Genomic DNA, 17,190 nt, shown 5'->3' on the forward strand with positions numbered 1-17,190 from the left:
GAACACCTCCATTATAATCCTTTGGTTTGTGAAAATTTTTAAAAGCTATGGAAAATGATTTTGTCACAAGATGCGCTGTTGGGTTTTTTTTATGGATAATAATCTTAAAACGAAAAATGTCAATGGGTGTATTTGATACTTCCATCCATGCGTCGGTGGAGGAACGGGTAAACCGGTGTTCAATAGCTGCACCGGAAGGAATTCAGGGTTGCACAACGGCGTGTGTTACATGACCTAACCAAAGAGCGTTTGGTAAGAAATACCATCCAGTTTCATTGACCGGACGGTTGTGAGCAGTAAGATGATCAGTTGTCCGACATGTCTTCCACAGCAGGACGAGTTCTCTCCGGTCTGACGCGACTCTCCGCCGCTCGGGGGGTTTTCATTCACAACTCAGTCGTGAGGTGAGTGTTTAATCTGACTGAGGCGGGCTGATAAAGAGCATGTTGACTATGTAATGGTGGCTATGGCTCAATGACAGTGTGGTTTTACAGTCACATAAGTCAGTAATTATAGATACATCTAATTTCAGGTACAAATCAACATCTCAGTCCAGCGCTGAGAGACGTTCAGTGCATGAGGATGTTTCTGTTTCTGTTTCTGTATCAGGAGATAGTCCAACCTAAGATCACATCATGTAACACCACCTGCAGCTCCCAACAACATAACTGTAACATTAACCTTAAGGAACAGATGAAGTCATCCGGTGACACACATTGCTTTACGTCACTCCACATTGTGACTCATCTTTCATCTGTATTTTATTGCATGTTGCTTTATATCACTGTCAGTGGCGCGTGTGCAGGACTTGTCCTTAGATGACATCACCTGACTTCCTTTTCTACATCCTCCTACAGGAGGGGAGACGCATACAGGTTTTCAGGACCTGGCAAAACTAAATTTGATTTCCCCCTATTAACATTTAAACAATAATGTAAATACATTAGAGTAGAGACTCTTTTTTTACATATACAGTTAAACATTTGTCCATAATTAAAGGTTAGAATTTCTGTTATATATTATTACATTACTGTTTTAATATTAAAGGGGCGTTTACTGTTTTTAAATATATGCTCTATTACCCTGTGTAATTTATATATATCATTTTGTCAATAACTTATGCACAAGCATGGTACTTCACATGTACCTTGTTTGCATCACATGAAGTCAGTGTTAACTGGTGTTTCTCTGCTCCTCAGCATCAGACTGAACAGTGTGAGGTCCGTGGCTCTGAGCCCTCAGCGACCCGGCAGGTCCAGGAAGTCCACAGAGGAGGAGGAGGAAGTGAAGAACGAGCCCATCAAGTTCTCCACCAGTAAAGCCAGCCACAGGACGTGGAAGGTGGACCGCTCCATGGGGAGTCACTTTGAGCGTCCCTGGTGGAAGGTCCTCCCCATCAGCCTGGTGGCCACCGGCTTCCTGCTGTGGTGTGTCCTGAGAGACGAGACGGACATTGACTCACAGCTGGAGAAACAGCTGTATGAGCATTTACCTGGCCTGCTCTCAGACGAAGAGCAGGAGCAAGTAGAAAACAAACCCAGTTAACAAATATTGGACTTGAGATGTAAATATTTCAGATTGTATTTATTGCAAGATCATGTGTCTGTGGCACCAACTCATTGTTCCGACATTGAAGGTATAGTGAAGCCGTCCTGTACCTTGGAAACTTTTTGTGCTTTTTTTTTCTCAGTGAAAATGAAATAGATTTTTGTTAGACTGCATTGCCTTGCCACGTTTAATTGAGGACAAACATGAATTAAAATATACCTCAGTTCAAACAAGATGGTTTAGTCTGCCTGTTTTATAACCAGACCTATAAACTCTGTAGTGAAATGTAACATACAAAACTAAAACCCTCTTTCACACCATTACCCTGGTTGACAAAAATGTGCAGGTGTGTATACTGAACCAACTGCCAACTTTTTACCACTTCCTAAAGGTCAATATACACTATTTACATCTAACTGAAGATGTCAAACAAAGCTGTTGTGTGACCTCATTACACCAAATTTGTTGGTCAACAAGGGTATTTGAAAGACAAGCAGCATTGCAGCGTGTGTATTCATTCCAAAAAACTTCATCCATCACAGATGGAAATATTACATTACTTAACTTTAAGACATCCCACCACCTCTGCTTGTTTCAATTCAAACTACAGGTTTCAGGATGCACTTTACCAATACTAAACACAAAGACAAGATAAAACATTTCAGTTTTGAGGTAGCGGAAAGTTTATTTACAGCACAAGAAATCCTATGACATGCAAACACAGGATTAAAGATCCAGATTCTAAAATAGATTTGCAAACCTGAGAAAGGCAGTGGAATATTTAGCTTTTCAGCATTTACAGATATGCAGCTCTACTCTACAATAAAACAGGACAATTGAAAGAAAAGTTCAGGAGTGAAATGAAATTTGACGTACAAAAACATGCCTGAAACTACAAATGACAAATTAAGTGGTACACATGCTGGTAATAGTTCAAGATTTACAAAACAAACCCCAGTCAGTCCCTTCCACCCCCCAATCCCCACTAAAAAGATAAAATCGGTTCATTTATGCACGCTCTCCTCTAATTCGCCTGGCCAGCTGAATATCCTTGGGCATGATGGTGACCCTCTTGGCGTGGATGGCGCACAGGTTGGTGTCCTCAAACAGTCCAACCAAGTATGCCTCACTGGCTTCCTGTGAAGGTTAAAAAGAGAAAAGGTTAACGATCCATCCCTCACAGATCAGAATGGCACTTCACAAGTGAGAACAGCTTGTTAAAAACACAAGTGCAATCTCACCTGGAGAGCTCCAATAGCTGCACTCTGGAAACGGAGATCTGTCTTGAAATCCTGGGCGATTTCCCTGACAAGACGCTGGAAGGGCAGCTTCCTGATGAGCAGCTCAGTGGACTTCTGATACCGACGAATCTCACGCAGAGCAACGGTACCAGGCCTGAGAACAAATAGAAACGCTGCCTTTAACTATGCATCAATGGCACAATTTTTTTTTATGTGTACTGCATTGTAATTGCACCACATTTGAAAAACCACAACACATTTTGCTGCATGTGGAGAATATGGACTGGCAGAGTTAACAGCAAATCAACTTTTACAGCTTGCAGCATTGCCAACAGCAACTTGATGAACATGTACCTGTATCTGTGGGGCTTCTTCACTCCGCCGGTGGAGGGCGCGCTTTTCCTGGCAGCTTTGGTGGCCAGCTGCTTCCTGGGCGCCTTTCCTCCAGTAGATTTACGAGCGGTCTGCTTGGTACGAGCCATACTTCACCTGTGGGTCTAATACCAAACAAAAGATGAGGTCAACAACAACCACACACTTCATGTACATATTTCATCAGTCACACACCGCGCCTCGCACCAGTCTGAGTCACCGCCTCGGGGGGAAAGTACCTTCGCCCGTAGGTAGTTTCCCGGTGACACCGGAGTCCTCGCCTCCCTTCGAGGACCTAAATATCTTCCGTTCAATTTAAAAAACTATTTCTACTGATAGAAACACAGCTCAGTAACAATGGGAACAGTGACCCCCTGATAATTTGAGCGGGATGTTCCTCCAAGGGACATAACGTATTGTTTTGGCCACGCAGAAAGTGTTTTTATTCAAAAGCGGCTGTAAAGCCCCGCCACCATTAAGCTATGGAAGTCACACACGTTTCTTTGCTGTTGTTAGCGAGCAAATCTAACGCTAGCACAGACGGTTGCAAAATGGCGCCAGCTACCATCCACATAGCCAAACATTAATTTAAAAACACAGTTACTAACGGAGGCTATTCGCCATATAACTACTCAAGGACAGGGAATTTGGTTTTATCTTTTAGTTTTTGATATAATGGAGTTTGTCGATTTATAAAGTTTGATTTTGAATTTTAAACGGAGCTAACAGCTAGCCTTTGGCTAAGGCGCGCACCGTTGTTGTCAACTGACGGTTAACGCCAGACCAACTGTTTTAAACGTTTTTCGGTGACCTAGAAAACCGAGCAAACAATCTGCTAAGTCACAATTAACGCCGAAAGATAACAAAATACATTATTACTACCAAATCCTTTCATCTTACCGTGTGTGTTTATTTTCCGGTAATTCGGCGTGTTTCCTTCGAGCGTAGGACGACGATACTAACTTGGGGGTTGAGCAGGAGGCGGTATTTATAGCCTGAGAGGAGCTGGGCATCAAGCCCCGCCCCGGAAGTTACCTGATTGGTCCAGACGGAAATCCTCGGCAGAATGTGATTGGTGGAGGAATAAATGAGGATCACCCACTGTTTTTGAAGGAGGATGAAAGAAGAAGTGGCTACTTTTGAATAACTATCTCCACGTTTATTGATACATTTTGATACAGCTGAAACTGCTTTTTCTTGCACAGTGTTCCTATACCTTTCTGGTTCTTAACTCGTATGACTAATGTGATCTCTTGATATACCCTTTCTTTTCATTAAATGAAAGGGGAAATTAATAACACTGCCCTGTTAGATAGGTAGGTTGAAAAGGCAGCAAGCTTTGGTTAATGGTAGGTGACCGACAAGGGACAATAGTTTAAAATCACAGGGGATATTCTGTTTGTATGCAGTACTGACATGCTCAAAACATATTGGCTATAGGCTAATCCCCTCAACACCAAACCAAACCAAACCAAACAAACAACAAAACTCATTACAGAAGTGTTTTAACAAAAGTAAGGAGGTCAGGTTTCTTTTATTTGGAGTTAGATGTAAGAACATCAAACCCAGCTCCATAATAAATCTACTTCAATATGTCATTGTGTGAAAATCAAATTTGCAACTCAATTTCAGCACCATACTTCTCCAGATAAAACCTTGATGGTGTCCCCAATCAAATTGCTTTACTAGCTCAACATCTGTTTAGATAAGACCTTGTGCAGTCTTGGGACGTGGTCAGCGATCGGACAACAGACAAAGGGCACAAACAATCTGATCCTTTGTGTCTGTGTTGAAAGAGAGGGGTTCAGCAGGAAGCTGATACACAGATCACGCAGACAGGCCGGTGACAAAACCAGTTTGTTTCTTTGTCATTGAAATTACCCTCTACTCTAAAATCAGCTTTATTAGCATACAGTAATTGCAGTCTTTTTACTGGTGCAAATGTGTTTAATTGTGTGCTGTTGAAGGAAAGGCCAGATTTAAACATATGAAACAAAACATGTCTCCAATAAATGTCAAATCTCCACAAGTTGATTTTTACAAAATACCTACAAAGTATAACCACAATTCAGATTCTATGTTTTAACGCTGTGTTGAGAGTGTGAAAGTCTCTTACCCTATAGACACAGGATGCTGAGTTGGAGCTGAAGGACTCCCTGGGCTGGACTGCACAAACACAGGCCACCAGCAGACGGTCAAGTTCCTGCGGGATGATAATGCAGATGCTAATGTCAAGTAATTGTCCTCATTCATCCTAATACTTCTGCAAACACTCCATGCAGGCGTTGTCTTTCTTTTAGCCGCAGGGGGCCGGGGGTCTGGTTCTCTCCTCATGGATGCTGCTGCTTTTGGACAAAGTCGTGTTTGATCATGTGTGTTGGAAACTGTCTACTAGCTTCTGTACTTATTCTTGTTACAAATGTTGAGCATTCCTGCCATTAAGTGTGTGTGTATGTGTGTGTGTGTGTGTGTGTGTGTGTGTGTGTGGCTGTAAAGCATGTTCATACTTTTTTTTTTTTTTACAGCTATAACTTCTCCAGCATGTCCCCTTTCTACTGTTTCATCAATGAATAACAGAAGGTCAGTCAGCGTATAATTTTTGATAAATCACAATTAATCACAGTTGAATACATATCTTCAGATCAATCAGATTAATAAGTCATATCTGCTAAACAGGTCTCTGGAACAATAACCAAGCGGAACGACACGCATTACGGAAATGTTACTAGACGGACCTGTTTTTCCGACGCACCAGTGGTAAGTTGACGGGAGGCAGATGAAGAAAAAACAAACAAACATTTTCTTGTCCAAAGCAGCACAATTTAAGGGCGAGAAAGATATAGCGGGATTTAAAAAACGCCGTATGTTTTCACAGAGCAGAGTTTACTCCTGAGGCGTTCAGGTAAATAGTGGAAAAAGGAAACTACAGCACTGGAGGAGTCAGCATGGCCGAGCAAAGGCTGCTGTTCATAGGTACATGATAATATAATGGCACGTCTTCTATGCACCTGCATGCACGCGTTTGGTCTACTGTAGGTCATTAATGACATCAGAACCTGGATTTAAATAATTTGACTAGATTACTCCTCAATTTAATTTAATTGTAAGTAACAGGACCCATGAGCAGCTTCACTGTTTTCCTTCTTGTTATCTTTTTGTTCAACATTTGTTTGCATCTGTTAGAATTAAAGTGTAAGGATGGTGAATGCAAGTCAAAGTCAGTGTAATACCCTTGTAAGTAGTGTTTGTTGGGTTTGTCCACTCAGATATTGAACCAAAGTCACACAGCTGTGTATCTGCTGGAGGAACGGCTGAGAAACCCCTCTGGACCCGCACTGACAACTCCTTCAGATTCGACTTTCTTCCTGGCTGCTCTCCAGCACCCGAGGAGGAGAAAACGTCTCCATCAGACGGGACTGAGCCAACACAGAGCCAGGTATCCTTCTCTGGAAAGAGATCTGCTTTTGCCTTTAATTTCCAAATCCCTGAGGATACAGCCGTAGAGGACATGGACACAGCAGAGACCCCGGACACGTCCACGTCCTGTCTGGGAGGCCAACAGAGCGTCCGAGAGGAGAAGCCATCGTCACAGCAGGAGGTGAACTCTCCACCTGAACTGTCAGCACAATCCAAAACAAAGAAGAAAAAGAAGTCTGGAAAGAAAAAGGCCCCAGAGAGCGCTGAGGCCCAACAGACGTCTGCTGAGGGGAGCAGTGGAGGTGAAAACACACAGCTGGTCAGTGGGAAATACTTTCCTCCAAAGTAATCATAGTGGTTTCTGAATTATTTATTTGATGATGATGATGTGACGATGTGACTGTGACTGTGTAACTCAGAGTTCAGAAGAGCAGCTGAACAGAGAGCTGGACTGGTGCATCGAGCAACTGGAGCTGGGACTGAAATGCCAGAAGGGCACGCCGAAACAGAGTGAGTGTGATGTTACCTCACATAGCATGGCACTTTTAGGACAGGTAATATGTTAAAGGGATAGTATCATTTTTTTTAAAGTGGGGTTGTATGATCTACAAATAGCCCCTAAGTACTTTAATTGCAGTAGAAGACTCTCTGCACTCCTCCCAACGCCAGCCCATAATAGCCCTGCCCAGAGATTTACAACATACAGTGTTGTGAACAGACCCAAAGAAACGGCCTATTTTCACGGCCTAAAAGAGGTTTTAAAAACAGTTTCTTCTTCTTTCTACTGCAATTAAAGTACTTAGGGGCTATTTGTAGATCATACAACCCCACTTAAAAAAAATGCTACTATCCCTTTAATACTAGGTGTGAATGGGATTCAGGCCTAAATCAGGGCTGTGTAATTAAGATACTGAATTGAATTTGAGTTGTGACACCTTGATTGTGTTCCCCTGGTAGAGGAGGAGGCGTCTCGTGCCCTGAAGACGCTCCGTAGCTCCAAAGCTCCCCTGGTCAAGAAGCGACAGGTGATGAGAGCCATGACGGGAGAGTACAGGAAGAAAATGGAAGAAGAGAAGAATAAGCAGTTCAAACTAATACAGAGTGGTGAGTTGAGTCTTTTCATTTGAACAACAAAAAATTGAACTGTGTAAAAAAAAGATCTACCTTTGAACTGTGTTGCATTGCTTTGAAATTGATGGGTTTCTCTGATGTTGACAGAAATTGCATCAGCTCAGGTCAACGTTGTGTCAGATTCCCCAAAGAAGCCTGTTTTCCGCAGGAGGGCTAAAGAGAAAACCCAGACCGCAACCGCAGAGGGGAACCAGCATCAGGCTGAAGCCCAGGGTACAGACCTGACACCACAGACTCAGGAGGAGACCCCGGCTTTTGTCCTCACGCCTTCAAAGGAAGAGTTTCGCTTCAATTTTCTTTGATTTTGTTCCTGTTAAACCTGAAGACAAACCTTTCCCCTGAGGTTATGTTGAACTGCGAGTGGACAGTCGGGTCTGGACAGTCTTTGTGACGAAAAGAAAAGGAAACAAGGAGCTGGGCTGGAGTTAAAAGGAGAAAATCTATTACAGTGCCAATACTCAAAAGCATGAACCGATTACTGCTTGTACCATATGTCTGAATAAATCATTTAGTATTTTTGAGTGCATCATTTTTATTTGCTATGAATGAATAAGAATACAATAAACAAGATAAGTAAAGCATGGTAGTAACTGTTACCCTGGGGTCAGATCAATCTATGGGGTTGTTACAGATTACACTTTTTAGTAACTGCTGAATGTATCATGGACATATCATGTAGATGTGCAAGTTAGGGGAAGTAAACATAGGCTATGTTTTGTGATTTGGGAAACTTTATTTAGGCTATATCATTATCATTGCCTGACATCAGTGGACCCCAACCCTTTTATCTAGTTACTTCAAAAATGATGTAATGTCTTCGTGGGGACCAATTCAAGTTATCTATTTCAGATTTACGTTTTTCCCCTCAAATCTAGACCTACTTTTTTCTGCTGACCCACCAGATTTTTTGCTGGGATCCTATGAGGGGCCCTCACCCCAGACTCACAACGAGTGTTTAAGACTAAACCAGGTTTAATATAAGACAACCCTTGACATATAAATATATATATATGGTTAGACAAGCCTATATCGTAACCGCATAATATCATTGTTTATGTGCGGTTAAAAAAGTTCGGCTCTATCAGACAGGAAAGGGCGGGGTGTGGTTCAATCCGAGCACATTTGAGTGTAACACCCAAAACAAAAAAGTTTGAACCCCTGAGAAAACAAACGTCCTGTTGCTGGTAAGTTTTAAACTCATTTATCTTCAGTGTTAAATATGACTTAGTGTAGGCTGTTGTTTGGTTGTTATGTAGATATACGGTGGGGAAAAGTGTACGCCGGTGTTGTCGTTTTGTCGCTAAAGCTAACGGTAACTTACACCAGCTAAAGACGCTGCTGTTCTCCATCAGTGTTTGTGTTGCTGTTGTTACAAACTAAATCACACGACACTTAGTTACCGTTGCTATATGTTGTTGGGGGAACGTGTCGGTTATAAGAGTGAATTCGGGGTTTTGTAGTTTTGACCGTCATGGCGGTGCTCAGTGGCAGTGGTTGGGATAACGGCGTTACTAACGGCACTACTTTCTGTTTTTTAGTACCTATTAATCAAAAGAAAAGTTACTGTTTTCCCCGTTATAACGCCGTTACCGTTACTGACAATAAAATGCGCCGTTACTTGACTCAAGTCGTCCCATACACCCGTTCAAGTGTAAGTTGTTGTTGTATGCCATTTCCCCCCCCAGTCCATCAACTAGTCGTTCATCTGTAACTAACCAACTCACTTAGTATTCCTCCGCACAGGCAGGCTACTGGGTTGGTTAGTTCCAGATTTGGGGGCGAGCAGTCTATGGGGGCTAGTCCAAGCAGTTTGTCATTGAGCATTTTATTAAAAAGTAACGCAAGAGTTACTTTTCCTGGTAATTAGTTACTTTTCTAACGTAGTAAGTCAGTTACAAACTCCGTTATTTTTTGGGGGAAGTAACTAGTAACTAATAAATTACTTTTTAAAAGTAACGTGCCCAGCCAACACTGCCCAGTCCTATGAACACCCCTTGTTTCCAGGTGTCGGGAGTGAAGAGGTGGAACATGTCCGAGCTAAGCGACGAGGCCAGCGAGTCAGAGCAGCTGGGTGCCAGCCTGTCCCTGTGGCTGGGGGACTCCCTGGTGAGGCCCGAGGAGCTGGACGTCCCCCTGGACCTCCACACCGCCTGCTCCATCGGCCAGTACGACGTGGTGGCAGAGTGCATCAAGAAGTGGGTGTAGACTCTCTCTCTCTCTCTCCAGGTGTTCACACCTCCTTCCACAGCCTTCCACAAACATCATGTGGTTTTGTTTTCCAGGCGCGAGGTGAACCTGAACGGCAAGAACATCGGGGGATGGACCCCGCTCATGTACGCTGCATACATCGGTCATGACAACATTGCCAACCTCCTGCTGGAGGCTGGTGTGAATGTGAATGCTACCACTGCCAAAGGTCTGACCCCGTTGATGCTGGCTGCGAGCTGTGGCAATGAGAGCATCGCATACTTCCTGCTCCAGGTACAAAGTGCTCTGCTCATAATATTCAAACAAATGTTATCCCCAAATGCAAATTACACACCTGCAAACTGGTCACCTTTTGGCTACAGTCACCTTTTTTATGTCAACCAGAGTAGTAGAAGTGAATGAAGAGGGTTTTAGTTTTGTAACTTGTCACATTTTTCACTACTCCAGAGTTTGTAGGTCTGAAATGATCATACAGTGTGGACACTCCACAGAACATAATGGAAGAATACAATGTGACAGGATCATTTGTTTGTGAGCTGGATTGATTTTCTATCAACAGCGTTAACTATACAAACACAGAAGGGAAAGTAGAAGTAAACATCACTATACAGTACTATCAGTGCTTTGTAATTCAAATGTTTGCTGGTTGGAAGCTTCAAAGCCAGATGCTGAACCATCAAAAAATGTTCAAAGAGAAATAACACCACTGGCTTCCAATTAGCTTCAAATCTCTGCAAACTGGGTTTCATATTGTAAAATGAGTGAAAAACAAACATATTTTTATTCTTCAGAGTGTGAAAGGTTTTCTGTGTTTCTTACTCCAAATAGCAAGGTGCTGAGTTGGAGCTGAAGGACTCCATGGGCTGGACCGCTCTGTTCCACTGCACGAGCACAGGCCACCAGCAGATGGTCAAGTTCCTGCTGGATAATAATGCTGATGCTAATGTCAAGTGAGTGTCTTCATTCATCCCAGTACGTCTGTAAAACACTCCATCCAGACACTTTTTTACACCGTTTCTTCCACCCACAGGGAGCCAGGGACTGGTTTCACTCCGCTGATGGAGGCTGCTGCGTCTGGACATGAAATCATAGTGCAGTACCTGCTTGATCAGGTGAGTGGTTCAATTACTCACAACAAAACATGCTCTTTGCTGAATGTAAACAGAGGGATTCACCTGCCAGCGAGGATGTTGCGTAACGGAGGAACAGTCCTGCTGACACAGGCCCTCTGGTTCTGACATCTGTTTTATTTCACTAATTAACAGAAAGTTAAACTAGAAGATCGCAACGCTAAAGGCGAGACCGCCCGTGCCTTGGCGATGCTGTATGGCTACACCAAGATTGTCAGCCTAATCGACTCGCGTTCTCCGAGGATCAAGCCTGGTACCTCTCTCAACAGTTTATTTATTATTTAAAGGGATAGTTCAACATTTTGGCAAATTGGCCCATTGCCATAATCTATATATCTATAGTTTTAGGAGTAGGTTGGTTTCCTTTATTTGTCGGTGCAAGCTATTTTTAGAACGGTGGAGCAGAGCCACAAGCTGCTCAGAGCTTCGCTACGGAGGCTAATGGGATTTCTTGGTTTCCCTCATCAAACTAATCAAATACACAATCCAACACCTCCAAAATGCTCTGGTGGACAAGATAATAATGGAACGTTATCAGACAGAGTTGTTTTTGAGGCAAATGCAGAGGCTGCTTGCTGAAAAACTGCCCCTGAAGGCAACATGCATCAGCGGTTTTGCATGAATTTACCTCGAAAACAAATCCCATGAGCCTCCGTAGTGTAGCTCTGAGCATAGCTTGCACCGACAATTAAAGGTAATCAACCTACTGCTAAGACTATAGAGATTATGGCAATGGGCCGATTTGCCAAAAATGTTGAACTATCCCTTTAAACTAAATAAGTGACAATTCTTTTTGTTTGTCTCTAAATTTCTGATCCATCCCGTCAGGACACTTTGAGGACCTGAGCTCCTCTGAGGACTCGGACAGCGCCCCTCCCAGGATAAGGCCAAGTCGAAATCGACCTAAAGGCGTCAGCATCCACGACGGACCTCAGGCCATCGCGAAGTTCCGAGTAGGAGGCCCGAGCAAACCGTCTGGTAGTGTCTCATTTGTTGTACAATATATAACCAATCAAATCTACACATAATTAGTTGTACAATATATAATACATTGTTTGTTGTGTACAGTAGATAGTTTCTCCTTTAATTTTTCAATATATAAGCTTTATGCACTAAATCAGTCACGCTGCTGATGTTCATTATTTCATCCCTGTGTGAGGTGCAGTTTGTTAACGTTTCTCCTCTGCTCTCAGAGCCTCCTGCTGCGCCACCGGGCTACATGACGAGCAGTGGGATGGGTGAACAGAGCGAGGGCCTCTGCTACCGTGACGTGACCTCACCGATCAACGAGCTGGACGGCCAGAGCAACAGCAGCAGAGGTGAGAGACGTCATAATCCCTATAGTCATAGCAGTAGGTTCATTATCTTTAATATAAATAAAGTTTGCATGTTGTTTTGAGATCCGCGGGGCAGAGACGCAAGCTGCTCAGTGAATACAATGGAGGTTAATGGTACAGGTCCCCTGTCCCTTATCAAACTCATCAAATACACGATCCAACAACTCCAAAGCACTCTCATGGACAAGTTGTGACCTGCACATTCACCACGCTATGAAACAATCATGTACAATTATGTAACACTGCGACACATGAAGTAAATACTCTGAACTACTTGCGTTTTTAAAATCACTCCGGCCAGCAGCCGTGTCTGGAATGTAGTTCCGGCTACGCATTTGCCTTGAAAACAACTCCGTCTCGTAATGTTACATGAATATTTCATAGCGTGGTGAATGTGCAGGTCACAACTTCTCCAAAAAAGCGTTTTGGAGTTCTAGGACTGTGTATTTGATGAGGTTGATGAGGGACAGGGGACCAGTGCCGTTCACCTCCATTGTGTTTGCTGAGCAGCTCGCGTCTCTGCCCTGCTGATCTCAAAACAACATGCACCAACAATTAAAGGTAATGAACCTACTACTATGATTATAGGGATTTTGGCAAAATGTTGAACTATCCCTTTTGGGCATTTTAGAAAGTACCTGAAATGTCTTGTGTCGTTGCTGCAGATGACAGTCCCTTCTTTGACAACGACATGCCCACCATGAGGAGCAGCAGCAGTAGCAGCGAAGGCCTGCCTCATGTGGTCGGACTCAACTGGGAAGGCTCTGTGGAGAGTAACGAGGTGAACACAAGTGCACAGAAACATCCGGCTGTTAAACATCACCATTATTTTAATCTGCAGTGACGGACACATGTTTGTTTGTCCACCAGGACTCTGACCAGTGCAAGAAGAGCAGCTCTCGCAGGGTAAATAAGGGATATCACTCCAAAGGCAAGAGTCGCCACGGAAGCAACGATGCTGCTCACTCCGGTGCTACAGGGAACTGTGGGATACGCCCGCATATTGTTCCTCCGCCCTCCTACGCTGGTCCGAAGGTTCGTCCGCGTTTCGGTTCATGGCCAGTTCATTTAGGACCATCTTTGGTTCTTGACTCAGACTAGGGATGTCACGATTATAGATTTTCTTTGTACGATTATTGTCAGAGAAATAATCACGGTATTACGATTATCACGATTATTATGCATTAGCCTAATTAATTTCACAACATATGAATGTGTAAAATCAAAATATAATTACATTACAAATTTTTACACTACATATTTTAAGTATCTACTATTCATATGTAACCAATTATTAATCCTCCAGGGGAAGTGTTTTAAATATTCAAATCATTAATTGTCATATACAGTATACCAAATGTTTAAGTTTATTTTAATTGTTTGTTTTTTTTATCACAAATGAGACGCTAACATTTAAATTTCCACCATGTTACGTTAGGTAAATTGAGCAGTATTTCTTACATTTACCTAAACTTTTGTGCACATCTGCCTCTGTGTTAACAAAATAATCTTTTTTGGAAAGTGAGGGTATTTAAGAATCTTTACGATTAATTAATTGTGGCATTTAATACCGCGATTAATTGTGAAAACAAGTAATTGTGACATCCCTAACTCAGACCCATAATCTCTCGCTCCTGTAGGATCTAGCAGAGTTCTTGGAGCAGATCGGCTTCTCCAAGTATCTCCCATTACTTGAAGAGCAAGATATCGATCTGCGGATTTTTCTCACGCTGACTGAAAATGATCTCAAAGAAATAGGAATCACGTGAGTCGCTCTTTTTCATCTTTGCCCTACATTTATAATGTTTGTCTTCTCATGTCATGGAATATTATGTAATTTTTGTGTCATCCAGATTGTTTGGACCTAAGCGTAAAATGACCTCGGCTATCGCAAGGTGGCACAGCAGCGCTCGACCACCCAGCGACGCTCTGGAACAGGCCTACGCCGACCAGCTGGAGGCTGAGATGCAGGAGATGGCCATTCAGCTTCACAAGGTAACTAACAAAACAAATGTTCACCGACTCATAGATAACCAATTCTGACTTTTCATGACTCAACTGAAAACCTTTCACTCACTTGTACTGGGCTTAATTGCCTGTTGTAGCGCTGCGAGGAGGCGGAGAACCTGCAGAGCCAGGTGTCCCAGGAGAAGGAACTGCGCACCGTGATGGAGGGATGTCTGATGGAGGACAAGATGGCGTGGAGGCGGGTGCAGGCTGAGTTGGTGGAGAACCACCGGCTGGCTCAGGACATGAGCGCCATGCTCGCCAAGGCCAGGAGCTGCCGCGCTGAGCTGTTCTCCGGCATCAGTGCTGACGGTCACGGCAGCTCTTTAACCAACATGGAGAGCAAAACAAAAGACGACACTGGTGCCAAAGGTGAGTTTATGCACAAGTGGTGGATGACAATAAGGCTGCTGATTCACTGAATTGATTTGATTCCGATTCACAAGGTCCAGATTCGATTCGATATTAATTCATTTAGAGATATTTCAGTTTTAATACCAATTTGCTTGGTTATGAAAGAGATTTTCACAAAACTAATGTTGCAAATTGTACAAAGTTGAAACTCTCTAACCTGGTGTATTATTAAAAATACTCATGTTTATATTAAATTGACCAAAAAAGCAGTTGCATTAATGCACATTTATTTAAAATGACCCACTCCATAAGTAAACACTGCAATGGCGATCTAAGATTTAATGAATCGATATCGGATCTTTCAAATGAAGATCGATATAAATTGGAAAATTGATTTTTTAAACCCAGCGCTACTGTAGATGACACCATTTACATTTTGTGATTAAAAACAACCTGAGTGATCTTGCGTCTCCTTGCAGCTGCAGACGGTCTGACATGCTCCGGTGTTGTGGAGCTGACGAAGAAGCTGGAGGTCTATGAAGAAGAGCTGGGTACGGTGATGGGCTGCAGTGATTGAAGTGCTCGTGTCATCAGGCGAGTCCGATACTAATGCTGGTTTCTGGTTGTTTCATCATAACAGCGGCGACCCTGCAAACTGTGCTGCAGAATCTGAGGCGACTGAGTGCCCCTGAGAAAGTCTCAGACAGCTGGGAACGGCCTTAACCTCTCCAGGTGAGTCTCCACCGGATCAACACAAGCGCCTGAAGAATCCCACAGCGGCCAAAAGACGAGTAAATAACTTGCTTTTTTCTAATCCTCTGAAGGGGCTTCTGACACTATTCGACGGAGGGTGACTTCACCACCCTGAACAACCTCACTGAAATGGGAGAAGGTCAAAGACGAGGCCAGCCCTCCCGGACTCGAAGCAGCCGACCTGCTACCCCTCTGGGATTTGCTGATGGACCAGTAGTTGCCAGATGTGGACAAGGCCAAGGGCAACAGCAGCTGCAGCTGCAGGGAAACGACAAGCAGGCAGGAAGGGTACCTGACCCCCTCCACACACACGCGCGCTTGTGCTGGTGAATACTGGACTCCAGTAGTTGGGTTGTGAACATGCACAGAGGAGGAGGAAGGAACTGATCGTGGATCAGACGCTGTAATACTGTGAAGCGTTTCCACAAAACTGATGTGGTTTAAATTATGTTCATGCCACCAGATGAAGAGGCACATTTCCTAAAAGTAGAAAGTAGTCTGTTTAGTTTAAATAACTTCTGCAGAATGATACTTAATGATTTGAATGAAGTCTTCACATTTTATGCTGTTTGAAAATAATGTCCTGCTGAATGCATTTTAGGAGCTGAAGATCCAAGAGAAGAAAAAATGTCTGAAACCTAAAACGACCTGTCGTTTAATCAGTCTCTGCAAAATTAAAGTAAAAATAATACAATTTGCAAATAGACACATTTTTTCTTTACAGCAAAATAGTTAGTTTAATTTCAGTCCAGTTTCAGGTTTCACTGTGGAACTGCGACTATCTGCTGGATTTACTGTGTATCTACTAGGACAGGATCAGTTTTAACTTAAAGTCCTCCCACCTTTATGAAATGCTGGAAATACTGAGCTCAAATTAAAGCTCAGTTACCTGAAGGTTAAGGATGAATTGTTCCATTGTACTGTTATTTTCTACTTGTTTTAAATGGACGGATACACTATGCACAAATTAAACAGATGGACATTTTTGTTATTTGTTTCTTTGCCTTTATGTTTTATGTCCATGTACAACTTGTATTAGGACAGTGTGTCAGTATTGGTTAAGCAAACTAGATTCCAATGCAGGGCTCCAGAGTCCAGACTAACTTTTTTTTTTACTAGGAACACAGTGGCCCGGCCCCTAACACACATTAATTGCCCTGCCACCTGTAATGACAGATTCCAGATTGTCCTTTCCACATTTCACCAGTGAAAAAACCCTGCAGTTTACTGGTTGTAAAGTAGATGAAGTAGATGAAAAATTTACTTGCACACTAAAATTTTAGGGGCAAAATGCCTCCATTCAGTCTGTTTTCTACAAGATTTTAATCTTGAACCACAGAAAATTGTAACATTTTTAATGATTTTGTCCTCTGATTCCTTTTTTTATTCTATTTGAATGACAGAAAAACATCTCATCTAGATTTGGGATGATCAGTGTCAATAACATTTTAAACTTCAAACTTCTTTTGTTTTAATTTTACCTCTTTTTCTTTTTGCAACATTCACTGGCCTCTCTATCACTTAAATTTGTAGAATATAGGACACACATATTTTAGTATTTCACTCCTAAACCAAGACTGACCTGTGTTCATCTTCACTAACGGCCATGATGTGGTCAACAGTTCATCTGTTAACAGGACAGGGCGGCTCTGTGTGCACCGAGCCTGGGGGTTAGGGATTCCCCTCCTGATT

At 42.9% G+C, this 17,190-nt stretch overlaps 4 protein-coding genes across 4 annotated transcripts; 3 read left to right on the forward strand and 1 right to left on the reverse strand.

Annotated features, from left to right (window-relative positions):
- Positions 1-194: 194 nt before the first annotated feature.
- Positions 195-1,781, forward strand: uqcc4 (ubiquinol-cytochrome c reductase complex assembly factor 4). Its single transcript, XM_085761107.1, has 2 exons — positions 195-404; positions 1,200-1,781. Exons 1-2 carry the CDS (start codon positions 319-321, stop codon positions 1,543-1,545), a joined length of 432 nt encoding a protein of 143 aa, XP_085617233.1. The 5' UTR covers positions 195-318; the 3' UTR covers positions 1,546-1,781.
- A 432-nt stretch (positions 1,782-2,213) lies between these two features.
- Positions 2,214-4,121, reverse strand: h3f3d (H3 histone, family 3D). The gene is made up of 4 exons (XM_085761859.1): positions 4,062-4,121; positions 3,144-3,286; positions 2,790-2,943; positions 2,214-2,685 (listed from the first exon to the last, which is right to left on the reverse strand). The coding sequence occupies exons 2-4, from the start codon at positions 3,269-3,271 to the stop codon at positions 2,557-2,559; spliced, it is 411 nt and encodes a 136-aa protein (XP_085617985.1). The 5' UTR covers positions 3,272-3,286; positions 4,062-4,121; the 3' UTR covers positions 2,214-2,556.
- Positions 4,122-5,888: 1,767 nt separating this feature from the next.
- c19h8orf33 (chromosome 19 C8orf33 homolog) lies at positions 5,889-8,230 on the forward strand. Its single transcript, XM_085760951.1, has 5 exons — positions 5,889-6,134; positions 6,428-6,897; positions 6,998-7,088; positions 7,536-7,682; positions 7,797-8,230. The coding sequence occupies exons 1-5, from the start codon at positions 6,107-6,109 to the stop codon at positions 8,009-8,011; spliced, it is 951 nt and encodes a 316-aa protein (XP_085617077.1). The 5' UTR covers positions 5,889-6,106; the 3' UTR covers positions 8,012-8,230.
- Positions 8,231-8,802: 572 nt separating this feature from the next.
- anks3 (ankyrin repeat and sterile alpha motif domain containing 3) lies at positions 8,803-16,489 on the forward strand. The gene is made up of 16 exons (XM_085761848.1): positions 8,803-8,893; positions 9,714-9,904; positions 9,992-10,190; positions 10,746-10,867; positions 10,948-11,029; positions 11,183-11,300; positions 11,876-12,025; positions 12,241-12,366; positions 13,050-13,165; positions 13,255-13,419; positions 14,025-14,149; positions 14,238-14,379; positions 14,490-14,763; positions 15,225-15,296; positions 15,386-15,477; positions 15,570-16,489. Exons 2-15 carry the CDS (start codon positions 9,738-9,740, stop codon positions 15,466-15,468), a joined length of 1,941 nt encoding a protein of 646 aa, XP_085617974.1. The 5' UTR covers positions 8,803-8,893; positions 9,714-9,737; the 3' UTR covers positions 15,469-15,477; positions 15,570-16,489.
- Positions 16,490-17,190: the final 701 nt, after the last annotated feature.

Source organism: Trachurus japonicus, chromosome 19 (genome assembly GCF_045865225.1).
Source record: "Trachurus japonicus isolate A0001 chromosome 19, Traja_1.0".
Taxonomy (NCBI): domain Eukaryota; kingdom Metazoa; phylum Chordata; class Actinopteri; order Carangiformes; family Carangidae; genus Trachurus; species Trachurus japonicus.